The sequence below is a fragment of the Pan paniscus genome, chromosome 12 (assembly GCF_029289425.2).
Source record: "Pan paniscus chromosome 12, NHGRI_mPanPan1-v2.0_pri, whole genome shotgun sequence".
Taxonomy (NCBI): domain Eukaryota; kingdom Metazoa; phylum Chordata; class Mammalia; order Primates; family Hominidae; genus Pan; species Pan paniscus.
In genome coordinates this window covers 15,458,991-15,484,763 of record NC_073261.2, presented here as the reverse complement: position 1 = coordinate 15,484,763, position 25,773 = coordinate 15,458,991, and the positions used below count along the sequence as shown (strand labels likewise).

The window sequence follows — 25,773 nt, the reverse complement described above, 5'->3', positions numbered from 1 at the left end:
CACCATGCAGGACTCCAGGCCCTACTCTAAAACTTGCTACTTGCCCGACTGCAGGCTCTCAGACCCTCATTTCCCTGTGATAGGGTAAAAAAATACTTGCTCTGCCTACATCACACAGATGTGAAGATAAAATGAAACAATGCCTTTGAAGGTATCTGGAAACAGGAGAGTGAGTCCTATATATATCTATATATGTGTGTGTGTGTGTGTGTGTGTGTATATATACATATATGGTTTTTACAAATCAGCATTAACATTTGATTTTATAACCATCATTAAAAAGGGAGAGGTAAATGGGTGGAGAGGGAGGAGTGAAAAAACAAAATAAAACGTAGAGGCAGTATTCAAGGTCACAGTTAAAAATTTCATATTCCCTGCAGGTGGTAGGTGCTGCATGGTTGAATAAATGAACAGTCCTAAAATGGATATATTTTGGGGCAACAGTAAGTTGCCCCCAGGAAGAAAATCACTTTTGGAAAATAAAACTGGCAAGAATCTATGCTAAATGGATGAGACCAGCCACAGAAGCACTTCATCCTAAAAGATGGTAAAGGTGGTGTATACAAAATTAGGCCGGGTGCAGTGGGTTATGGCTGTAATCTCAGCACTTTGGGAGGCCTAGGTGGGTGGATTGCTTGAGCCCTGGAGTTCGAGACCAGCCTGGGCAACATGGTGAAACCCAGTCTCTACAAAAAATACAAAAATTAGCCATTCGTGGTGGGATGCAACTGTAGTACCAGGTACTGGGGAGGCAGAGGAAGGAGGATCACCTGAACCTGGGAGGTCAAGGCTCCAGCGAGCTGAGATTGCACCACTGTACTCCAGCGGGGGCAACAGAGTGAGGCCTTGTGACAAAAAAACAAAACAAAACAAAACAAAAAACCCAACCAACTTGGGTTGGGCAGGGTGGCTCACGCCTGTAATCTGAAAACCTTGGGAGGCCGAGGCGGGTGGATCACTTGAGGTCAGGAGTTTGAGACCAGCCTGGACAACATGGTGAAACCCTGTCTCTACTAAAATTACAAAAATTAGCTGGGCATGGTGGCAGGAGCCTGTAGTCCCAGCTACTCAGGAGGCTGAGGTGGCAGAATTGCTTGAACCCAGGAGGCAGAGGTTGCATTGAGCTGAGATTGTGCCACTGCACTCCAGCCTGGATGATGGAGCAATACTCCGTCTCAAAAAATTAATAAACAAATAAAAACAAAATAACAAAACTGGGGGATACCCAAACCCAATTAATATTCAAATAAATGCTTGTTAAATGCCAGGGATAGTGCTATGCATTTTACTTATTTAAGTCTCATAACAACCCTATTATTTCCACTTTACAGAGGAATGGGAGGCACAGAGAAGTTAAGCAATTTGCCCAACCTCATAGCATGTAAATGGTAGACAAGATTCTAATTTCTAATAGTCTGGCCCCAGGTCCCATGTGCTAAACTATCCCTTACCTAGAACAGTAGGAATGCTTGCTCAGAAAAACAGGACTTAAAATAGAAAAAAGTGGTGTTTTTTGAACATCTGACTGAAACGGAATGTGTTAACATATTGTTTCTAAACTTACCAGGTAACAAGAGTCATTCTTGTGATTGCTTCCCAAACTGCAGCATGCTTATGAATCATATGGGGATCTTGTTAGAATGCAGATTCTCATTCAGCAGGTCTGGGGTGGAGTGAAGGCTCTAGGCAGAGGGCTAGAGGGTCCCATCATTGGAGATAGACTTCCCCACTGAAAATGAAGAAACTGGGTTCTGCTGAGAACCTCAGTCTCCCATGAGGCAGTTCCCAATAGCAGAAGCCTCTCTTTGAGTGCCCCAAACACCTGAATTTCTGGACCAGGAAAGCAGAGGTACAGCCCCAGGCCCTACTCCCTCCCTGAAAACTCAGCTTTTTGTGCCCAGCAAGTCCTGGGGGGGGGGGGGGGTCTTGTTGGGAAGCTTTCTCTTGCTGAAGGGATCAGACAAGTGAGGGGCACTGACCCTGGAAGAGGAATGCTGGGGAGCAAGAGGCTCGGCAGTGGTGGAGTGGACTGTGCAGTGAGTGGCCTGGCACAGTCTCCTGTGCTCTGGTCTGTAGAGAGAGCGAATGATAAATAAGGATGTACTGGAAGATGAGGTGTGTGGTTCATGTCCAGAAGTGGCAGGTCTGTTGGGGGAAGGGAGAGATTGACTTTGCCTCTTTGGCTGTTGTATTCATGGCCAGTCCTCAGTGTGAAACTCAATGCAAGAAGGGGTTTGTGCCCCATAAAAGCATGGGCTGGTCAATCTTGTTGATCCACTAGATCCATAGCAGGCTATTTGTTGACTGAACAGACGAATGAATGAAAGGCTAGGGAAGCCATACAAAGCCAGATGCTGTTACCCTCCACCTCCTCCTGGGATGACTTTGGGGATGACTCACGTCCTGCTGCCCCCTCACTTTCTCAGCCTAAAACCACACATCCTGGACTGTGCGGGCAGCGAGCTGACCCTTCCTTTTCTGCTGTAGGATCTTCATTACACAAAGTTCCTGAGTTTCCAGCAAGTTGCCTTTCTTCCCTGTTTAAGAGCTGAGAAAACTGGGCCTTGGGGAAAATGAGAAGTCCCAGTTTAAGTCATCAGAGACGTCTTCCTAAAGAAGTATTCAGGATGCTGTGCTATCCAGAAGCTGGCTCCAGAGACACCTGGACCATTTCAAGCTCTAAGAACTGTGCTTCTGTTCCCTCTGTCTGGCTCCTATGCCATATCACACCCACATGTGTGAACTCAAAGCCAAAGGGAAGAGACCAGGCCATGTGCAGCCAGGACAGAGGCATGTAAAATCTAGAGAGGGTGGACCAACCTCCCATACTCCTGTGTTGGTGGAGAAATAGACCCACCAGTTTGTCTGGCACAACCAAAACTCAGCTTTCTTGCCATGGGATGCTGGCCTGAGACCAGTCACAACCAGTCTCAACCAGTCTCCATATCAGGGCTTGGCTGTCTGGGTGCTTGAAAGCACCCTTCCCCCACCTGGATCCCAAGCATCCCTTGGACTCTGCCAGGACAGAGCCACAGATGCCGGGGGAAATGGGAAATGTCTGGAGACAGAGAGGACAGCCACATTCAAAGCTGGTGGGAAAGTGGTGGTGGTGACATGTGGCCCTTGCCTGAAACATTACTTTGAATTTATTTCCTGTAGGAATTGACTACAGGTGGGTTTTGTCTTGCAAGATAGGTTTCCTTTCTTGAGAAATCTCAAGAGAACAGAGTTTTCAGTAACTCTAAGACACGGTTAGGCCACTGCAACAACTTTATTTCTGGAGAGAACATGTGCTCTGGCTTCCTGCCTCTTCCTACTCTGGGGAAACTGGGGCCAATCTTGAAGACTGATCTCCTAGAAATGTCCTTTTTTATTCCAACAGGGTTTGACGCAGCTCAAAATACAGGCTGTAAAAGCAACAGAGTTAATAAAAATGAGGGGGAAAGAAGGAGGAAGTAAATGTGTTAAGTGCAAATAAGAGTTGGCACCTAGGGCAATCATACTTGCCTTGCCTCAGTACTTGCTGGCATCCTGGGAAAAGGCACTTACAATCTTGAAATTTGTTAGGTTCTTCACAGCTTTACCTGCCGCTTCCTTCTCTGTGCCTCCGTTTCTCTGTCTAGAAAGTAAGGGGAAAATACCTCATCCGAGATTTATTGAGAGCATCACCTGAGATAATCCATGCAGAGCACCTGAAATAGTACCTGGCACACAGTAAGCATTCAACTGCATCACAGATATTATTATTATTATTATTATTATTATTATTATTATTATTATTTTGAGATGGAGTTTTGCTCTTGTTGCCCAGGCTGGAGTGCAATGGCACGATCTTGGCTCACCGCAATCTCCGCCTCCCGGGTTCAAGTGATTCTCCTGCCTCAGCCTCCCAAGTAGCTGGGATTACAGGCATGCACCACCGTGCCCAACTAATTTTTGTATTTTTAGTAGAGACAGGGTTTCTCCATGTTGATAGGCTGGTCTCGAACTCCCGTCCTCAGGTGATCCACCCGCCTTGGCCTCCCAAAATGCTGGGATTACAAGCTTGAGCCACCATGTCCAGCTACAGGTATTATTATTACCTCATTCATCTGGGGATGGGGAGGGCATTGGTGGGTGGAGAGGAGCTGGTTCTCCTTTACTCCAAGGCTCCTACCTTCTCTTCCTTGGATGTTCCTGCCCCTGCTCCCATGCAAGTCCTCATAGACGGCCTCTGAAGCCGCCTTTGTTCCTGGTCTGGTTCCACAACGTTCCCATGCCCACTTGAGCTCCCTCTACTCCAAGTAGACTATTTCCAGGATGAGTACTTCAAGTACATCGAACAGTGACCTCAAATGCATTTCCTTGACTGTGCCTCTCTGAACTAAAAAGTGCAGAAATGGCATTGCTTCCTTCTTTTGTCTGGTCTTCCACAGGGCTAGGTTGGGATCCGGGGGGAGAGTAGCTTTCCTAGCTCTCAGCAGCTCAACTCCACCGAATTAGTGAACGATGGACATGTCCCCAAGAGGACTCTAAACCCACAGTCCCCAACATGGTGTTCTGCAGCATGCCACAGGTCATCTTGTTCTGTCCTCTCTGAGGGTGAGGTTGGAGAGGGACCCTAGGCTCACAGGCTCAGTGACAGTGACTCACCAAAGATCCTGTGGGCAGTCAGGGTCTGGGCCAGGCCAGTGAGCCCATTCACATGGCATGAGCCGCAACCCTGTTCCTCTTCCTCCGGCAGCAGCCCGTTTTGCGTGTCCCCTCACTATGAGCCGTGGGAGAAATTTGAAAGGGCTTGGATCAGAGGGCAGGGAGAAGAGGGTGGTCCTGACATCTGACACATACTTCATTTTAAACATGGGCTATGTATGACAGGCCTTCAGCTAGTTATTGAACAAAGAGAATAAGAGCCCTTTTACAAGGGCTTTACATATATTCATTCATTTGGTCCTCACAACAGCACTGTGAGTTAGAACTCTCAATCTCACCCCTTTACAGATCAGGAAACTGAGGCAGATAATTTATTTGCCTATGGTCACAGGACTAGTGAGTAACAGAGCAGGTGGTTTGGTCTTACAGTCTATGTGTTTAACCACTACACCAAACCACCTCCCTAAGATGCTAGAAGGGGTTTGTGCCAATGCCTGGATTCTAAGAGATTAGATTCTCTTCAGGATCTCTGACCTGTTTCCTCAGCATTCAGAGATAAGGCCAGAAACAATGCCATTTGTGCACGAACTGACAACTGACGGTCCTCCTACCTCCTATTTCTATTTACAAGCCACTGTCACTTCTTTCCACAGGCAGATACCTACCTCTCCTCCCTCAGGGGAGGATGAAGGTGTCCCAGCCAAGGAAGATCCTGGTCTCCAAGGGCTGTACCCTACTGATCCGGAGGCAAAGCAGTGAGGGCCCACCCCAATTCCTCACCTCCCATTCTACTCTTCGGCAGAGGCATCTCAGCGTTGGAAAGATAAGGATTTCTTCCTAAAAAGGAAGGATTACACTATATCAGAGTCTGAAGATACAGACAGTTTTCATTTGCAACGCAAGGGAATTCCTTTGAATCTCTACCTTATGATTTCCCTGCAAACCCACTCCGATGGGGCTGGAGAGTGCTCTCTCACTCAGATGAATCTCTCAGGGGTTGTCCAGCAGGTGTTTGCCAACTGGAAGAGCTACGTACTATCACAGACCTATAAAAGTACGCCTGTGGACAGACTGAAAACAAACAAACAAAACACACACACAAACACCCAAAACAACCGCACACTGGGAGAAGTTCTAGGCAATTTCCTTGCAAATAACTGCTTTGAAAATTACTGTTTTAAATTGGCAGAACACTAAGGACTTTGAACAGATCATCCCTTTTACTCAATGTTTTCATAACCTTGAAGTGAAGGTGGAGGGAGCAGTACGTTTTAAGGTGCCAGGATTACACTACAGGGTCAGTGCTCCCGGATATGAACTTTCTTTTTCAGACCGACCTTGGGACCTACAGCTTTGTAAGTTACTCACACAACTCCATCAAATGTTACAGGTAGGTCAGAGGACATTCAGGTTGTTTAAGCCTCTATAAATGACTCAGGCAGCAACAATTTACAACGTCTTTGTTTCTGCTATGCAGTGCCCTCCTGCTAGAGATGGCAAAAATGTGGGGAGGGCTTCAGAGCATTCTAAGCCTGGTATTTCTGGCTGGAATTTTTAAATCTCACTACAATCCTGACAAGAGACCACGACCTTAATCTCCCACGGCATGACTGGTTAGTCTTGATCGTAAGCCATATAATCAACACCCAAATGTGCATAACACATCTAAATAATGTCAAAACTACACTATATACCACGCAGGGGACCAGAAATCAATCTTTACCTCAAAAGGATAAGCTTCCAGGATGCAGTAACATCCCCTTCCACCCTTTTCTACATCCTAAAACAGTAATATTCACGGTAACAGCAAAGCGGAAATCAGCTTTTCCTGAACATGTACTGAATTCTAGTCACATTCACACACGTTAATTCATTTAATTCCAGCCACAAGGTAGGCAGCCACTGTTAACATTTTACAATTGTGAGAACGCAGAGATCTGGGACTGGCTCAAGGTGACACACTGCAGCAAGGAGTCAGAATTTGAATCCGAAGCAGTGTCCTTCCCCCTCGCAACAGCTGCGGCGTTACAAACACAGGTCAGCCACGGAGAAATTAATGACCCACAGCCATCCTTGCAGCTCTGCGCCATAACTGGGGAGACAAGCTGGTTCCCGTGACTCTTCAGTCTGTTTTCACCCAAGTGCATGACTGCGGGAGCAAAGCGACCACGTGAGCATCCCCCCCCCCCCCCGCTACCCCCAGGCGAGGGACAGTGCCAGGCCAAGGACAAGTCACAGGTGCAACAACGTGCCAGAACTGGATCCGGAGCCCCAGGGCGCAAGATCTCCCGCAGCGTCACCCGGCAGAGGGACGGGTGTGGCCACCGGGCGCGGCAGGTCCTGCGTGCGCTGAAAGTGCGGCTGGAGGCGCGGACGGCTTTCCGGAGCCCCGAGAGAGGAGCTAGGAATGACTTTGGTCGCAGCCTCTGTAACCCCGCATGACGGCCTCTAGGGGGACAGCGAGGTCCCCCTCGATCTCTGGCGGTAATCAGCCGGCGGGGCCAGACGGTGCAGAGACTCCAGGGCGAGGCCGCAGGGAGGGGGCTGTCCCGCCCCACGTGGACCGGCTCCCCGCTGGGGGCGTGGCCGCCGAAGCGGGCCGGGCCAATGAGCGCCACCGTCGGGCTCACCCGGCTGGGCACGCCGGGCCGAGGAGGGCTGCGTCATGCCGGGGGCGGGGCTTCGGGGCCGGCGCGAGGCGCGGCGGGTCACGCGGGTCGCCGCGCGGGCTATAAGTAGGGGCCGGCGGGGTGCTCCGCTGGAGTGATGGCTGCCGGCGCTCTCTGCGTGGTTCTTCTTCTCGGCTGCTGAAACCCCCGCGGCTGCTTCCTGGGAAGGTCGTGAGTCCCGCTGAGCTGTCCCCGGTGCCGCCGACCCGGGCCGTGTGCTCGCCGACCGCAGGCGCGTGTGCCCGTGGCTCCAGCCGCTGCCGCCTCGATCTCCTCGTCTCCCGCTCCGCCCTCCCTTTTCCCTGGTGAGTAGTGGCGCCGCCTCGTAAAGGCTCTTTCTTCTCCCCGGGGCCGGGCGCGGACGCCGTGGCGCTGGAGGCGGCCGGCGTGGGCGGCGCGGCTGGCTTCTCTCTTCGCCGCTGGCCGCCTCCACTCCGCCCGTCTGCCCGCCCGCGGGCCTTTTTGGCGGTCCCCGGGCGGCGCGCGCGGGAACGGCCCTTTTCCGATTTTTGCGCGGAGGGCGCGCGCGGGCTGGCGGCGCAGGGGCTGGGCTGGGCGCGCGCGGGCCGCGGAGGACCCGGAGCCACGTGCCTCGCCGTCTCGCGCGTCCTCCTGGGGATGGGGGTCTGGAGTAGCCGGCAGAGGCTATTGCGGGACCCCGGGCGCGTGGGTAGAGCGGGGTGCCCCACTGGCCCCCCCAGGGGCACGCAGCTATTGTTATTTCCCCCCTCCCCCGCAGGATGAACTTGCGTCCTTTCTCTTCTCCGCCATGGAATTCTGCTCCGTGCTTTTAGCCCTCCTGAGCCAAAGAAACCCCAGACAACAGATGCCCATACGCAGCGTATAGCAGTAACTCCCCAGCTCGGTTTCTGTGCCGTAGTTTACAGTATTTAATTTTATATAATATATATTATTTATTATAGCATTTTTGATACCTCATATTCTGTTTACACATCTTGAAAGGCGCTCAGTAGTTCTCTTACTAAACAACCACTACTCTAGAGAATGGCAACGCTGATTACCAGTACTACAGCTGCTACCGCCGCTGCTGGTCCTTTGGTGGACTACCTATGGATGCTCATCCTGGGCTTCATTATTGCATTTGTCTTGGCATTCTCCGTGGGAGCCAATGATGTAGCAAATTCTTTTGGTACAGCTGTGGGCTCAGGTGTAGTGACCCTGAAGCAAGCCTGCATCCTAGCTAGCATCTTTGAAACAGTGGGCTCTGTCTTACTGGGGGCCAAAGTGAGCGAAACCATCCGGAAGGGCTTGATTGACGTGGAGATGTACAACTCGACTCAAGGGCTGCTGATGGCCGGCTCAGTCAGTGCTATGTTTGGTAAGTTCTTTTTATGTTTTGTCCTCTTCGTGGTGGGTGAGCAAATTTGTATCATGGGTGGTTCCATTTTTGTGCATAACCTTTCCGATTAATCTTTCTGAATGTGCCACTTACATAATGGAATTTTGCTATTTACTTAATAAAACTTTACTATGTTTCAGGTTCTGCTGTGTGGCAACTCGTGGCTTCGTTTTTGAAGCTCCCTATTTCTGGAACCCATTGTATTGTTGGTGCAACTATTGGTTTCTCCCTCGTGGCAAAGGGGCAGGAGGGTGTCAAGTGGTCTGAACTGATAAAAATTGGTATGTTTAATTCCAAATGGCTTCTTAATTTTCGTTTTCGTCATATGTTACCATGGCGTTAGGTATGGGAGGATGTGTTCTAACGTCGAGGGACAGACCAAAGAATTTTGAAGTCTTAAACATTTAAAGTGGTTTTTGGTTTCTGATTTTCATTGTTTGATATTTTTTCTTAATGTGTTCTATTCCAGTGATGTCTTGGTTCGTGTCCCCACTGCTTTCTGGAATTATGTCTGGAATTTTATTCTTCCTGGTTCGTGCATTCATCCTCCATAAGGTAACCTTTCTCGCCCGTATGAAGACCTTTCATGGAGCACACCCAATCCATTTCAAACCCAGTGGTACTTTTGCAGATGTGATTGGTGTATAGGTATGCGGCCTTGGAAAATTTTAAAAAGCTCTTTGTTCTGTGCGTTTCTTGTATGTTGTGGAGTTCTCTGAAAGCGAGTTTTTAAGACTCAAGAGGGCAGTCAGGAAGGAAAAATTGAATACTATGATGTGCCAAGAAGTAGGAGAAACTGGGAGCAAAAAAACAAGGAAATTTATTTTGCGTGGTTTTGTGTAGCTGTATACACATTATTTGTTTAAACCACTGTTATATTCAGGCTAATATAATACGTAAGCTTGGAGTTCAAGACAGTGTGTCCCCTGTGGCTTTTTTAACTAAGCTGCCAGTTAAATGGGTCTCTGCCGTGCTGATTATCATAACCAGTTTATAAGCTTCTAGATGAGGACTCTGCCTCCCATAGTGACTTGACTCCAATTTCTCAGAATAGTTGAAAAGAACCAGTTAAAGGTAGTTTTTGGCCCCCCCCCAAAAAAAACTTCAGGCAGCCATTTAATTTCCTGTCCATTTGAAAATCCCTTTTAAGTGACCCAGTTTGCATTTCTTTTATCAAGAAGTCATGCTGGCTGCAAAATAAATGTTGACAAGGGATTGTGTTGGCATAGGACTGAGTTACAGTGAGGATAAATGCATTTTTCTCAGGAAACAAAGTTGTCCTTTTTCTAAGGTGAATGGCTCTTAACAATCCATTGTAAGTTCTTAAAAGTGTTCCTAAACTGTAGAAATCTGAGTGAGATAGCATAAATCCCAGCAGGTAAGAATGTATTCAGACCCACTTGTCTGGTCTAGTTGTAAGCTTCTCTAGGGAAAGATTTGTCTCTTCTCTGTAGAAATTCTATGACTAGTAAAGTGATTCACTAATCACTGTTTTCCATAGCCAGAATCTGGCAGAATATAGCAGTTTAACACTTTGAAAACTTGAAATATCTTTAGCCTGGTATAATATGAGAGTAAACAGTTCATTGATATTTATGGACTCTTAAGTTTGGTACTGTTTTATTCAGCAGACAGGTACGATAAGCATCTACTTTCCCACTCCCTACAACTGTAGTGTATGATACTGGGATGCTTAAATTAGAGGCTCACCAGTAGTCATGGACCAGATTTTTTTGTTTTGTTTAGTGTTTTCATTAGAACTGTATATCTTGCTACTTAGCAGAGAGTCAGAAGCATTAGTAGGATCTCCTGTTGTGAATTCCTGCTTGGGAAAGGTTTATGCTGGCCCTGTGTTGATTATTGAGTAGCAGATCATTTTGTTTTTGGAGAGGGTTTGTGTGTTTCACCTCCACAAAACACTTATTCCCCGGAGGGGGAATGGTGGTGCTCTGAGGTGCAAAGAGGGATTCTCAGGTGCCCAGAACCTCTCATTTGAGGAATGCATACCCCCACGGTGTTATTGAGAGCTGAAGTTAGATACGGTAACTGATTTCTTAATTGCATATTTCTTATATGGGTATGGGAACGGGCATGATCAAATGATGAAGAATGATTGGCATAGTGTTTAAAACAATATTGACTTTGAGGATCTTCCCCCACTCTGTGCACGCGCACACACACTCTTGCAGGCCAATCCCTCAGTAACAGGAGTTTTCAGTTGAGTATGAATATTCCTGCTTCCTTTTAGGAGTTAAATTTCAAGAAAATATCCTTAGACTGGTAAGCTTTTGGTATCTTAACTGCTAAAATCTGAATATTTGACCATTAAGATATATTCCAACTCTTAAATGTCTATCTTGAAAATTAAGATTAAAATGACCTTTTTTTTAAATTTCAAAAAATTGCTTTTAAACATTTTCTATTCTCTGAATGTTTGTTCCAAGCATGTTGGGGATTGGTGGGAACAGACAGAATGGAGGTGAGGTACTTCTGTTTAGGACTGGCATCGCATAGAAGGAATATGCTTCAGTGCTCCTGTTGAGTATTTTTAAATTCTAGTCAAAGAAAATAGGGCTTTTGGCATGCTCATTAGTTAGAAATATATCTAGGATGTCTTCCCTTTTCTTTAGGCAAAACCAGAATATCCAGTATGTAAAAGTGAACTATTCTGGTGAAGATGGGGGGGTTTTGTGAAGACCTTTCCTGTCCCACATGACTAGACGATGAGGCATTCACATTATTTCCAGGTGAAGTTTTACTTGTGTGTTAGGTGGATCTCTACAATGATGAGACCTTTTTTGTTTTACCTTCTTCCTAGACTCTCTGGAACTTTTGATATTTTTTTAACCATGAACCTGTATTTCACAATAAACTATTGGTATAGTAGTGTCATTCATACCCTACCCCATCCCCAACAACTTTGCGTAGAGAATACCTCAGATTTGTTTACCTCAGGGAATACTTAATTGGGCTATGCTATACAGGATAATAAATACACAGGCTGCTACTTCAGACTAGTCAATTACAATTTGATTTATGGATAACCATATTATGAAATATCTTTGAAAATCTCTTGAGAAGTCCCCACATAATGTCTTTAAAACCCAGGAAATTTTTGGGGGTGGGAGTCTTGGGTTGGGTTTTTTGGAGCCTTTTTTTTTTTTGAGACGGAGTCTCACTCTGTTGCCCAGGCTGGAATGCAGTGGCACGATCTGGGCTTACTGCAACCTCCGCCTCTCGGGCTCAAGCAATTCTCCTGCCTCAGCCTCCTGAGTAGCTGGGATTACAGGCGCCCGCCACCACACCCGGCTAGTATTTTTGTATTTTTGGTAGAGACGGGGTTTCACCACGTTGGTCAAGCTGGTCTTGAACTCCTGACCTCAGGTGCTCTGTCCGTCTTGGCCTCCCAAAGTGCTGGGATTACAGGCTTGAGCCACTGCACCTGGCCTTTTTTTTTTTTCTTAAGCGAAGTCTCGCCTGTCACCCAGGCTGGAGTACGGTGACTTAATATGTAGCTCACTGCAGCCTTGACCTCCCAGGCTCAAGCGATCCTCCTGCCTCAGCCTCCAGAGTAGCTGGGACTATGGGTGTGTGCCACCACATCTGGTAACTTTTTATATTTTATAGAGGTGGGGTCTTGCTCTGTTGCTTAAGTTGGTCTTGAACTTCTGGGCTCAAGCCATCCCCTGTCTCATCCTCCCAAAGTGCTAGGATTACAGACAGACATGAGCCACCACCACACCTGACCTGCATTTTCTTAAGACTAGTCTTTAGAATAAAAATACACACCTTAGTTTCCTAATCTTGTTGACTGCCCTCAGAGTTTGACCACCGTTGAGTTAGTTATTCAAGGATGCTTAACAGTTCTTGATTCCTGTATGCTATTGTTTTTGTTTTGGCTATTTCACTATCTGTTAACATTCTCTATTAAACTATAGATAAGAGTTAAATTTTAGAGTGGTTTTCAATGAGTGCCCATCTCTGCTAATTTGAAACGGTACCTTTACTTTACACATGGGGCTGAGCTTTCCCTTGTTTCACTGGTCTTAAGCTGCTAACTTTCCAGTGTATTGATTATTGTTAGAAGCTGTAGGGTTTTACTCTCTGTTTTTCCTCCCCAAGATTTTCCACTGGAATTGTGATCAAGATAGCATTAAACCTTTTAGGCTAAGGTCTTTATAAAGTTTTTAGCCTTCCCATATATGTATTCAGATCTTTGCTCCCAATTTTTTTTTTTCCTGAGATGGAGTCTTACTCTGTTGCCCAGGCTGGAGTGAGGTGGCCCAATCTCCGCTGACTGCAACCTCTGTCTCCCAGGTTCAAGTGATTCTCCTGAGTCAGCCTCCAGAGTAGCTGGGACTACAGATGCTTGCCACCACATCGGGCTAATTTTTTTGGTATTTTTAGTAGAGACAGGGTTTCACCGTATTACCCAGGATGGTCTCGATCTCCTGACCTCATGATTCTCCTGCCTCGGCCTCCCAAAGTGCTGGGATTACAGGTGTGAGCCACCGCGCCCAGCCTCCTCCCATTCTTTCGGTGTTTGACTTGGGTGTTCTCCTATAGAATTAATACATACTACGTATGGTAGAATTCTTATTTTTAGTCACTGGCCTTACTGTTCCTTAAACATTTCAAGTTTTTGCCTTAGGGCCTTTGCGCTTGCTGATATCTCTGTCTGGAACATTCAGCACCCAAATAATCAGGTGGTTTGCCCCTTCTGTACCCATAGTTAATGTACACAGCTTGCTAGCTTACTACATTTATGTCATGCTTATTCCTTGACCCTCCCCACCCAAATGGTGCCCCCCCTTCCATCACTCTCCTCTTACCCTTCTTTATTTCTCTTCACAGCATTTGTCAGTACTTTACATTATTCCATACTAGAAGGTGAGTGTCAGTTCTATTAGAACAGGAACTTGGTCTTATTCCCTCCTATATTTCAGTGCCCAGAATAGTACTTGGCACACAGTCTTTTGAGTGAGTGGATGACCTTGTGCACAGTTATTATCATTGAACTTCGGTAAAGCATTAATTGTGGCATCTTTGTCAGATGTTTAGATAAGATGGTTGCCGTACGCATAGTCTGCATGTTGTATTTTTAGTCTTTGAAGATATGAAGTCAGGTAAGCAACATCCTAACATAGTCTATTTCTTGACATCTCTTACAAACGTAGAGTATAGCCTATCCTCAGGTGTGTGCTGAAGTTTATATTAGGGCTTTTGGGTACCTTAGAATGTGGGTATTGCAATCTTTATTCAGGATGTTATCAGTCACTGGTACAGTTAGTCTTGTTATTAAAAGAAAAAAGAAAAAAAAAAACAGGTAGAAGTTGGAATTAGCCTTCGTAGGAAGAATTCCAGGTGCAAATGCAGGAAAAACTCTGTTGTCCTTGGAAACTACTCTGGAGAGAGTTATTGGCACTATAATTCCCAAACCTACCCTGTTAAAAGATTCTGTGGAAATGGGTTAACCTTTATACCTTTTAAGATATTAATCTTAATGATGTTTTACAGGCAGATCCAGTTCCTAATGGTTTGCGAGCTTTGCCAGTTTTCTATGCCTGCACAGTTGGAATAAACCTCTTTTCCATCATGTATACTGGAGCACCGTGTAAGTACCTATCAAAATATTTAAATGTGAATTTAAAGTTGTTTACAAAACTTGCATTAAATGCCCAATTTACCCCTTTTTGCTTTACAGGGCTGAAATCTCCTAGAAGGTGGCTGGCCTGCGCCCATTTCAGAAGGCTGCAGGCTAGTGTACGCTGAGTTAACCTAGATAGTTTTTCAACCAAAGAGACCTGCTCAGATTCTAAATCACTACAGACCTTTCCTCTTTAGTCTTCACAGGATCCACTGATAATATGATCATCTCCTTCCCTTTCTCCTGTCTATGCTAAAAATGCTGGAATTAATACTGACCTCAACTACTGAAGTCATTAGTTATATCTGATCTTCAGTAATCGGTCATTTAGGACTGGTTTACTGGATATTCTCATTGTTCTCTCCCAAATGGAGATACTGTTGTTTCTAAGTACTAAACTTCCATGAATCTGCTTGAATGAGAAGAGTTGGGATGTTTACCACCTGCTCTAAGTGCACTTGGAAGAAGAAATTCATGCAGCTAAGAGGAAAAATAATTTGTGAGAATATAAAGGTTGAAATGTTGATGACTTTCATGTTTGGGACTAAGGCAAGGCATGGATTAAATTATGGCGCTACAAGTTTAATTTAGCAACAACAAAAGATTGGTAACTTGTAACTGGCAGGACAGTACAGTTTTGGTATCTAGACTCATTTGGCCTGATGGTCTGTGACTACATAGGCAGTGACTTTTATTCTTTATACTGTGACCCACTGGATGAAATACAGGACACACATGTATGTATGTAGAGAGAAAGATAACTGGAATAGTGTCATGAAGCCACTTAATGCTTACTATGTGCTATGCACCCATATTTTCAAATTCTCTCTTTTTTTTTTTCTTAACATTTGTTGTGGCCCACTGAAATGATTTCAGTTTTGAGTAATGGGTTGTGACTTGCTCTTAAACCTCACTGAAGTAGTAAGTTGCTGACCCAAAGTAGAGTTAGCTAAATATTTTTATTTATTATTTATTTTTTTGAGACAGTTTTGCTCTTGTTGCCCAGGCTGGAGTGTAATGGCATGATCTTGGCTCACCACAACCTCTACCTCCCGGGTTCAAGCAATTCTCCTGCTTCAGCCTCCCAAGTAACTGGGATTACAGGCATGCACCACCAAGCCCGGCTGATTTTGTATTTTTAGTAGAGACGGGGTTTCTCCATGTTGGTCAGGCTGGTCTCCAACTCCTGACCTCAGGTGGTCCGCCTGCCTCAGCCTCCCAAAGTGCTGGGATTACAGACATGATCACTGCACCTCGCCAATATTTTAATTTTTTACCTTATTTTAGATTGAGGGATTATATGTGTATTTTGCTAGATGGAGCTAAGTATTTTTAATCTTGCTCATTAATTCTTGGAATAATCAGGAACGAAACAGACAACTTTAAGAAAATATTGTTCTTACTTAGACTATACTGAACTCCTATGTGCCGGTGAAGAGAAGTTTGTATGCCAGATTTCCATTGTAAACTGAGTTCTTTGTGATAAACTAAAAAGTCTCCCATGATGCTCTTAGCACTCATTCTTTATGTGGTAGAAGCAAAGCTCAGAGTTGAGTGAAATTAGAATCATTTTTAAAACAGAAACTTAGATATTTTCGTTGTGTCCTTTATGGATCATTTGTAAGAAAAACCAGTCTCTTTCCTTTTTGACTTGGAATGTAGACCAACTTAAATTGTGATAGACAGTAATTTCATGTATATTTTAGTTTGTGTGACCACATGATCAAAATTGAAAGCAGAATTTAAAATGAAAAGATACATAGTCACCGTAGAATTGTAGTTTGGGGCCGGGCGCGGTGGCTCATGCTTGTAATCCCAGCACTTTGGGAGGCCAAGGTGGGTGGATCATGAGGTCAGGAGTTCAAGACCAGCCTGGCCAAGATGGTGAAACCTCATCTCTACTAAAAACTACAAAAACTAACCAGGTGCAGTGGCAGGCGCCTGTAATCCCAGCTACTTCGGAGGCTGAGGCAGGAGAATCACTTGAGCCTGGTAGGCGGAGGTTGCAGTGAGCCAAGATCGTGCCACTGTACTCCAGCCTGGGCGACAGAGTGCGATGCTGTCTCAAAAAAAAAAAAAAAAGTTCAAAAACAAAAAAAGTTGAAGGGACCTCAATTTGTTTCTAATTTTTTTTTTTTTTTTTTTTGAGACAGTCTCGCCCTGTCACTCAGGTTGGAGTGCAGTGGTGCGAACTTGGGTGACTGCAACCACTACCTCCCGGGTTCGAGCGATTCTCCTGCTTCAGCCTCCCAAGTAGCTGGGATTACACATGTGCATCACCACGCCCAGCTAATTTTTGTATTTTTAGTAGATACGTGGTTTCACCGTGTTGGTCAGTCTGGTCTTGAACTCCCAACCTCAGGTGATCCACCGACCTCAGCCTCCCAAAGTGCTGGGATTACAGGCGTGAGCTGCCGCGTCTGGCCTTGTGTCTGATTTTTAAAGATTAATCATTTTGGGGTATGATAGAATTTCCAGTTTATAAGTACAAACAGTCCCTGACTTCATGGTTCAACCTTCAGTTATTTGACTTTTTGATGGGTTTATAGGTACATAACCTCATTGTAAGTTGAGGAGCATCTGTGATTTCATACATAACAAGCAAAATAAAGCAAAACAAGCAGAAGTAACTAAGCTATTCCTAGATATCAACTACAGATCATTATAATATCTTTTATGGTTTTTTTTTTTTTACCTTTTTTGTTTTTCAGGGATGGGGTCTTGCTGTGTTGCCCAGGCTGGCCTTGTATTCCTGGGCTCAGGGTGTTCTCACACTTCAGTCTCCTGAGTAGCTAGAGATCATTATAACATCTGTTAGATTTAAATAGGATTGTATAGTGCTTTACTTCTTTTTGTTTGTTTTTGTGACGGAGTTTCGCTGTTGTCACCCAGGCTGGCTGGAGTGCAGTGGCGCGATCTTGGCTCACTGCAACCTCGACCTCCTGGGTTCAAGTGATTCTCCTGCCTCAGCCTCCCAAGTAGCTGGGATTATAGAAGCCCACCACCACATCCAGCTGATTTTTTTTATTTTCAGTGGAGACGGGGTTTCACCATGTTGGCCAGGCTGGTCTTGAACTCCTGACCTCAGGTGCTCCACCTGTCTCAGCCTCCCAAAGTGCTGGGATTACAGGTGTGAGCCACTGTGCCTGGCCAGTGCTTTACTTCTGTCTTTAGTACAGGCTAATGGGTTGGAGCCTACTGGCATGCATATGACAGTCAGATAATGACTAATATTACTCATCCTTAAACCATGTGAACAGTGTTGCTAGGCAAGTCTTTTTTTAAGATAAGACTTGTAAGTGAAATTACCACTAAACTTTGTGTGTGTGAAAGACAAAACTTTTTTTTTTTTTTGAGACAAAGTCTGACTTTGTCACCCAGGCTGGAATGCAGTGGTGCAATCTCAGCTCACTGCAACCTCCGCCCTGCCAGGTTCAAGTGATTCTCCCATCTCAGCCTCCCAAGTAGCTGGGACTACAGGCGCCCACCACCATGCCCGGCTAATTTTTTTTGTATTTTTAATAGAGATGGGGTTTTGCCATGTTGGGCAGGCTGGTCTCGAACTCCTGACCTCAAGTGATCTGCCTGCCACGGCCTCCCAAAGTGCTGGGATTACAGGCATGAGCCACCGTGCCTGGCTGAAAGACAAAGCTTTTACAACTATTCTTAAATTATCAACTTTTGATAGATAATATCCTTGTTTTCTGTATCTTGCTTTGATACTGCTTTCAAGGAGATAATCTCATTAAAGCATTTTACTAAAGGCCAGTATAGTGAATGTAATCACTTTTATACAGAATTCTGTCAGCATGACAAATGTGACTACTGAGACATCATTCTGTTAACATTAAAATAAGTTTGTAGGTGGTAATGGAATATGTGGCAGTTACGATCATGAGCTAGTGGAGTGGAACACTTGCTGTCTTTTTCATAGCTAGTCATAGGTCCTTAGCGTGTAGTGATCTTTATTATCTTCCAAGGTGAAGAAAGGAAAAGGCTAGTATGTTGAGAAGCATAGGAACTTGAGTCCCGCAGGTGTTCAAGTGGGCTAGGCTGGTGTGGGTTTTCAGATGATCATTGAGTTTTTCTCCCAAATTTGTATAGGCACTAGCACAGTAATCCTGTGCACTTAAATCTGGCAGCAGCTGTCAGGGGTGATGGGCTGGTATGGGGAACCCCTCAGTCCCCAGAGGAGGGTTTACACAATATTGCAGGGGGCTGTTGCCCTGGGGTTTTCAAGATGCACCATTTTATCTCCTAGTGCTGGGCTTTGACAAACTTCCTCTGTGGGGTACCATCCTCATCTCGGTGGGATGTGCAGTTTTCTGTGCCCTTATCGTCTGGTTCTTTGTATGTCCCAGGATGAAGAGAAAAATTGAACGTAAGTAATAACTAAACAGCAGAAAAGTTTAACTACTAATGTTGTGTTTATTTTTTATTTGGCCGCCTGTAAAAATCTATTAGAAGAGATTGGCAAAATAAGAGATTTTAAAGGGAAATTTGAGGATATGGGTTTGTTGTCCAAACTGTTTTTAGAAATGGACTTACATGACCTAAGACCTAGTGATAAAGAGTATTCAACCTATGCTGTAGAGACAATCTGGGGCATTGAATTTTTTTATGTTCCTTGATCAGTTGCCAGTGACATGATAGATAAATAGAGAAATCATAGCCTACATTTACTGAGAAGTACAAGGATACCTTAATGAAAAATAAGGGGTAGATACAAGATATTTTCGTAGAGGAAATATTTACCCCAACTACTTCTGTGTATAACTTCAGATTCAGACAAGCAAAGCTAAGTCTAATGTGTACATGTTGTATATAGGCTAGAATACATGTAGACATTGTATTGCAGTATACAATGCAAATACATATACAAACACACATTGTGTGTCTGCTAGAATTGTAGCACAGATTCTAGAAGTAAACATTTTCAAGTGTCAAGGAATCATTTAGGCCATTACCACACACTCATGTAATTAAATACTGAGTAAATTTTGGTTAGTATTGGACTTTTTTTTTCCTTAAAATAATCATTTTCTGCCCTTTTCATCGATGTGAAGGCTGGGTTAGCAATTTGAAGTTTATCGTTTCGAAGCTGAGGGATGCACAGACTGCAGTGGTGTCAGGAAGAATGCTGCGTCACCGCAGCTGAACCGAAGAGCCTCCGAGAGGTTCTGTGCTAGTCTGGCTGTGCCGAGTGCACGGTGGGAACCAGGCTTTCAGGACTCTCTGGCCTCATTTTCCCTCTCTGGGAGGAGTTGAGACAAGTCTTGCTTTATGTTAGTCAGTCTAGTTTGACTGAGGTGCCTGGATGGATAGGTCAGCATACTGAGCACTGGCATGAGAGAGGCAGAAGATACTCTGGTCTGCCTGTGGGATTTACAGCCATGATGCACATCTCTTTGTTTTATAGAGGTGGAAATTAAAGTTGTCGTCTTTAGTTCCCTGCATTGAGCTGTGCCACTTTGCTTGAATTGTTGGACTGAAATTTGAGAGAATCCTCTTTTGAAAAGAATAGAATTGGGTACAGTTCAGATTTTTAGTTTCAGCTTATCAGCCCCATGGTTGAGCTACTTTCCCCTACAGAATGAGTCAGCAGGGAGCTAAGAAGGGTTCCTATATCTGTAAAGGGTTGTAAAAATAAAAACAAAACAACAATGTGCTACAGAAGCCCGTAAAACCTAAAATATTTACAGAAAAACTTTGGGACCCCTGACATAGGGTGTTCTGCATTGCTGGTTGTTCCCAAGTGAGAGTTGCTGGCAAATGATAAAGCAGGCAGGAAAAATGTTCCTGAATGTTAATTGAAGTTCACATACATTCTTGTTTTGAGATGAGTTTTTTGGGGGTGGAGGAAAGGAGACGTGGAACAAAGTAGTATGGCCACAACCAAACCAAAAAAGACCCCCTTTTTTTTTCCTAGGAGAAATAAAGTGTAGTCCTTCTGAAAGCCCCTTAATGGAAAAAAAGAATAGCTTGAAAGAAGACCATGAAGAAACAAAGTTGTCTGTTGGTGATATTGAAAACAAGAATCCTGTTTCTGAGGTAGGGCCTGCCACTGTGCCCCTCCAGGCTGTGGTGGAGGAGAGAACAGTCTCATTCAAACTTGGAGATTTGGAGGAAGCTCCAGAGAGAGAGAGGCTTCCCAGCGTGGACTTGAAAGAGGAAACCAGCATAGATAGCACCGTGAATGGTGAGTTGGAATTCCTGGTTTCACTTTTGTTACCTGCAGTGGTGAGGAGGCTTATTGTTTTGGATTTGATGCTTTTTGTATTGAATGTCACCTTGGTGATCTTGACTAGGTGCAGTGCAGTTGCCTAATGGGAACCTTGTCCAGTTCAGTCAAGCCGTCAGCAACCAAATAAACTCCAGTGGCCACTACCAGTATCACACCGTGCATAAGGATTCCGGCCTGTACAAAGAGCTGCTCCATAAATTACATCTGGCCAAGGTGGGAGATTGCATGGGAGACTCCGGTGACAAACCCTTAAGGCGCAATAATAGCTATACTTCCTATACCATGGCAATATGTGGCATGCCTCTGGATTCATTCCGTGCCAAAGAAGGTGAACAGAAGGGCGAAGAAATGGAGAAGCTGACGTGGCCTAATGCAGACTCCAAGAAGCGAATTCGAATGGACAGTTACACCAGTTATTGCAATGCTGTGTCTGACCTTCACGCAGCATCTGAGATAGACATGAGTGTCAAGGCAGAGATGGGTCTAGGTGACAGAAAAGGAAGTAATGGCTCTCTAGAAGAATGGTATGACCAGGATAAGCCTGAAGTCTCTCTCCTCTTCCAGTTCCTGCAGATCCTTACAGCCTGCTTTGGGTCATTCGCCCATGGTGGCAATGACGTAAGGTCAGTTGACATTGATCTTAGTGTTGCTAACCCTATTTTTAAACCATTTATCCTTGTCACAGGCCTCTGCTTGTGGTAGTGGTACTCCTAGCATTTACAGGACCCCAAATAATACAAATAGGATGAGGTAATAGCAGCTATTGACATAATAAGACAGTACAGTTTTATTCTTCAGAGGAATTACAAAGAATGTTTATTTTTATAGATGATAAATATAAACAGATACTCTTCACAGAGAAGGCTTTTGTCCATCAAGATGAGATTCAGTTCTTTGGTAGTGAATTGTGGGATGTAAGATGTAAGATGAAAAACTTAAAAGTTTTTCATATAGAATGATTTTGTAGTTTGGTTTGTAAACTGTTTATTGGAACCCGAGAGTTGCTTTAAGCTGCCTATAGGAGGAAAGAGGCCACCATTTGCATGGCATTCCCTCCATCAGAGCTGTGTTCATTTTTCTGTTGTGTGTGTAGGGGTTCCATTTATGTCTTTAGAAAGAAAGGCCCTTTTGCCAGATGAGCTTGAAAGCTGTACTTTAGACAACCTGGTAGATCATTCAGCAGATTGGGTCTTGCCAAGATCTAGTTCTGCCTGAAAAGTCACTTCTGCCCTCTTTGTTTCTTCCAGCAATGCCATTGGGCCTCTGGTTGCTTTATATTTGGTTTATGACACAGGAGATGTTTCTTCAAAAGTGGCAACACCAATATGGCTTCTACTCTATGGTGGTGTTGGTATCTGTGTTGGTCTGTGGGTTTGGGGAAGAAGAGTTATCCAGACCATGGGGAAGGATCTGACACCGATCACACCCTCTAGGTAAGTAGGTGGAGCAGGTTCTACAAATGTCAGTACTCATTTTTTTCAGAGATATAACACTGTCGAGTGCTAACACAAATCTCTATAGTAACCAAGTTTGTATAAGTTCATGATGTTCTTATTGTCAGTGTGTTCTTTTTAGATTTTACTTGTCTGGCCCTTAAACATTTTGGTCAGACATTTTACCCATTCAGCTCTGGTGGTCTCTGAAGAAAATGACTTTTCTGAGAAAGCTGTGTATGCTAAGAGCGGATAGTTATGTATACTTGGCTTTTATTTGTCTTTACTTGGGAGCTAAGACTCAATGTTTACCAAACTCTTCAAAATAAAAGTGCAAATTTTATTTAATAGTGGGATTCCAGAAAAACGTAAAACTTGAAACCTTTGAATAAGGAAACTGGGCATCTGTGGCCTGATTTAAATAAAGTAGATCTTAGGGGTTATAGCAAATAAAGATGTCAGTGGAGGTTTTGTGACTGAGTAGAACAAAGCAGGACTGTGTTAACTTGAGGTGTAGTGTTAGCTTCTCAAAAAAGTCAAACTCACTTCCTGACAAGAATCCTTTTGTGTCTGTAGTGGCTTCAGTATTGAACTGGCATCTGCCCTCACTGTGGTGATTGCATCAAATATTGGCCTTCCCATCAGCACAACACATTGTAAAGTAAGTGTAATGCCAATGTGTGTCTTTCAAATATGTAGGGTTTTTAGTTTTACTTCTCTGATACTTTGATTTAGAAAGTTTTGTGCAGTTGGAGTCTTGAAGAGTTCATAAGTTATTTCTTGTGTTTATTCGTATTTAAGCAATTAAATAGATATTCTCCCCAAATAATAGAAACATTGTTTTATGTACAGCTTACTGTAATTTCTGGTTTAAATAGATATTCTCCCCAAATAATAGAAACATTGTTTTATGTACAGCTTACTAATAGAAACATTGTTTTATATACAGCTTACTAATAGAAACATTGTTTTATATACAGCTTACTAATAGAAACATTGTTTTATGTACAGCTTACTGTAATTTCTGGTTACTGACCTCTTCCTTTGTTACTTAATCCTCCCTCATTGTAGTCTCTTTATAATAATTTTTTTTTAATCTCAAGAGTCATTTCTACTTGGCACCATTATGTTTTATTTATTTATGTATGAGTTGGAGTCTTGCTGTGTCACCTGGGCTGGAGTGCAGCGGCACAATCTTGGCTCATTGCAACCTCCGCCTCCTGGGCTCAAGTGATTCTTGTGCCTCAGCCTCCCAAGTAGCTGGGATTATAGGCACCTGCCACCATGCCTGGCTAGTTTTTGTATTTTTAGTAGACACAGGATTTCACCATGTTGGCCAAGCTGGTCATGAACTCCTAACCTCAGGTGATCCACCTGGCTCGGCCTCCCAAAGTGCTAGGATTACATGCGTGAGCCACCGCGCCCGGCCGACAGCATTATGTTCTTTGTCTTTGGGGAAGCCATTCAGAGCAGGGTAGGTGTATGCTTAGAAACTGGCGGGTGCTTTAATTCTGGCCAGGTGGGTTTCTGCTGCCATTTGTGGTGGCTGAAGGCCTGGTTCTAACAAGTCTGTGAGGCTTGCCAAAATGTTGGCAAAGCAGTTTATTTACAGAAGGCATATTTCAGGGCCTCTCAGGATTGAAATACTGAGAAACAAAACAAATCTTAAGGTTGTTTGATGACAATCTAATAATTATAGGAGAAGGAAGAAACTGATTTCCTTAAGAGCATTTAAGCTGGTCCATCATGGATCCTGCTGAGTCATCTGTTTGCTACCCGGATGTGTCTCCAGACAATTGTTTATTAGGTTTAATATCAGCCACTCTGTAAATAATCTTAGGAAGACTTACAACGCAATTTGTTATTAAAAGCAGTGTATAGGCCGGGTGCAGTGGCTCATGCCTGTAATCCCAGCACTTTGGGAGGCCAAGGCAGGTGGATCACAAGGTCAGGAGTTTGAGACCAGCCTGGCCAACATAGTGAAACCCCATCTCTACTAAAAATACAAAAAATCAGCTAGGCGTGGTGGTGGGTGCCTGTAATCCCAGCTACTTGGGAGGCTGAGGCAGGAGAATCACTTGAAGCCAGGAGGTGGAGGTTGCAGTGAGCCGAGATTGCACCACTGTACTCCAGCCTGGGCGACAGTGCGAGACTCCGTCTCAAAAAATAAATAAATAAAAGCAGTATATATTCATTAAATTTTAGTAGTAGCTTAGAAGGGGAAAAGAAATAGTTCTTGTGTCCTTTTACTACCGTTAGTATAGATTATGATTGGATTTTCAAATTGCCTTCATTTTCCCATCTTAACCTATTGTAAACCAGCTTTCTTGGACTTTGTCTTGTCCAGGGGTCTGGGGTCCTTGTCCAAACAGTCTCAGGTGTCTGTTTGCCAAAATACCACTGGCACTTCAATAACCTGTTTCCTTGGTCTGCTTCTCTTCTAGGTGGGCTCTGTTGTGTCTGTTGGCTGGCTCCGGTCCAAGAAGGCTGTTGACTGGCGTCTCTTTCGTAACATTTTTATGGCCTGGTTTGTCACAGTCCCCATTTCTGGAGTTATCAGTGCTGCCATCATGGCAATCTTCAGATATGTCATCCTCAGAATGTGAAGCTGTTTGAGATTAAAATTTGTGTCAATGTTTGGGACCACCTTAGGTATTCCTGCTCCCCTGAAGAATGATTACAGTGTTAACAGAAGACTGACAAGAGTCTTTTTATTTGGGAGCCAGAGGAGGGAAGTGTTACTTGTGCTATAACTGCTTTTGTGCTAAATATGAATTGTCTCAAAATTAGCTGTGTAAAATAGCCCGGGTTCCACTGGCTCCTGCTGAGGTCCCCTTTCCTTCTGGGCTGTGAATTCCTGTACATATTTCTCTACTTTTTGTATCAGGCTTCAATTCCATTATGTTTTAATGTTGTCTCTGCAGATGACTTGTGATTTTTTTTTCTTTTTTTTAAACCATGCAGAGCTGTTTGACAGAGCATGCTCTGCGTTGTTGGTTTCACCAGCTTCTGCCCTCACATGCACAGGGATTTAACAACAAAAATATAACTACAACTTCCCTTGTAGTCTCTTATATAAGTAGAGTCCTTGGTACTCTGCCCTCCTGTCAGTAGTGGCAGGATCTATTGGCATATTCGGGAGCTTCTTAGAGGGATGAGGTTCTTTGAACACAGTGAAAATTTAAATTAGTAACTTTTTTGCAAGCAGTTTATTGACTGTTATTGCCAAGAAGAAGTAAGAAGGAAAAAGCCTTTTGTCAATCTTGGTTATTTCTTTAAGATTTCTGGCAGTGTGGGATGGATGAATGAAGTGGAATGTGAACTTTGGGCAAGTTAAATGGGACAGCCTTCCATGTTCATCTGTCTACCTCTTAACTGAATAAAAAAGCCTACAGTTTTTAGAAAATTTGTTCTCATGGTTTTCTTTCATACTCGAATCACCTGGGCTCCTGATCAGTTAGCCTAATATCATTCTTAGGTGATGTGAATATCTTAACAAGTGAGAGCTACTGTCCAACTTAAAGCTCCCAACCCCTCCCTGTATGCTTCTTGTGTGCCCAGAATATGCATGACATTACTCCACAGGGACTGTTGTGGCAACTTGGCATTTTCCCTTTTAGTAGCACAGCCTGTACACTTTCATGTTAGCACACGGGTGTTTTTTTTGTTTTGTTTTTCCAATTTTTTCTTTTGATACTTTTTTTTTTTTTTTTTTTTTTGAGACGGAGTCTCGCTGTGTCACCAGGCTGGAGTGCAGTGGTGTGATCTCGGCTCACTGCAACCTCCAC

The 25,773-nt window shown here is 44.3% G+C and overlaps 1 protein-coding gene across 1 annotated transcript; it reads left to right on the top strand.

The window, feature by feature from the left end:
* The first annotated feature begins 7,467 nt into the window (after window positions 1-7,467).
* SLC20A1 (solute carrier family 20 member 1) lies at window positions 7,468-25,391 on the top strand. Its single transcript, XM_003804506.7, has 11 exons — window positions 7,468-7,606; window positions 8,041-8,640; window positions 8,802-8,942; window positions 9,131-9,216; window positions 14,179-14,275; window positions 18,570-18,689; window positions 20,238-20,507; window positions 20,617-21,175; window positions 21,800-21,985; window positions 22,562-22,646; window positions 24,430-25,391. Exons 2-11 carry the CDS (start codon window positions 8,307-8,309, stop codon window positions 24,589-24,591), a joined length of 2,040 nt encoding a protein of 679 aa, XP_003804554.1. The 5' UTR covers window positions 7,468-7,606; window positions 8,041-8,306; the 3' UTR covers window positions 24,592-25,391.
* Window positions 25,392-25,773: the final 382 nt, after the last annotated feature.

Bases quoted from the DNA above. Each gene is read 5' to 3' on its own strand.
- SLC20A1 (XM_003804506.7), top strand. From the start codon at position 8,307: ATGGCAACGCTGATTACCAGTACTACAGCTGCTACCGCCGCTGCTGGT. The intron at 8,641-8,801 runs GTAAGTTCTTTT...ACTATGTTTCAG, and splicing joins CTCAGTCAGTGCTATGTTTG to GTTCTGCTGTGTGGCAACTC. The intron at 21,176-21,799 runs GTCAGTTGACAT...TGTTTCTTCCAG, and splicing joins CATGGTGGCAATGACGTAAG to CAATGCCATTGGGCCTCTGG.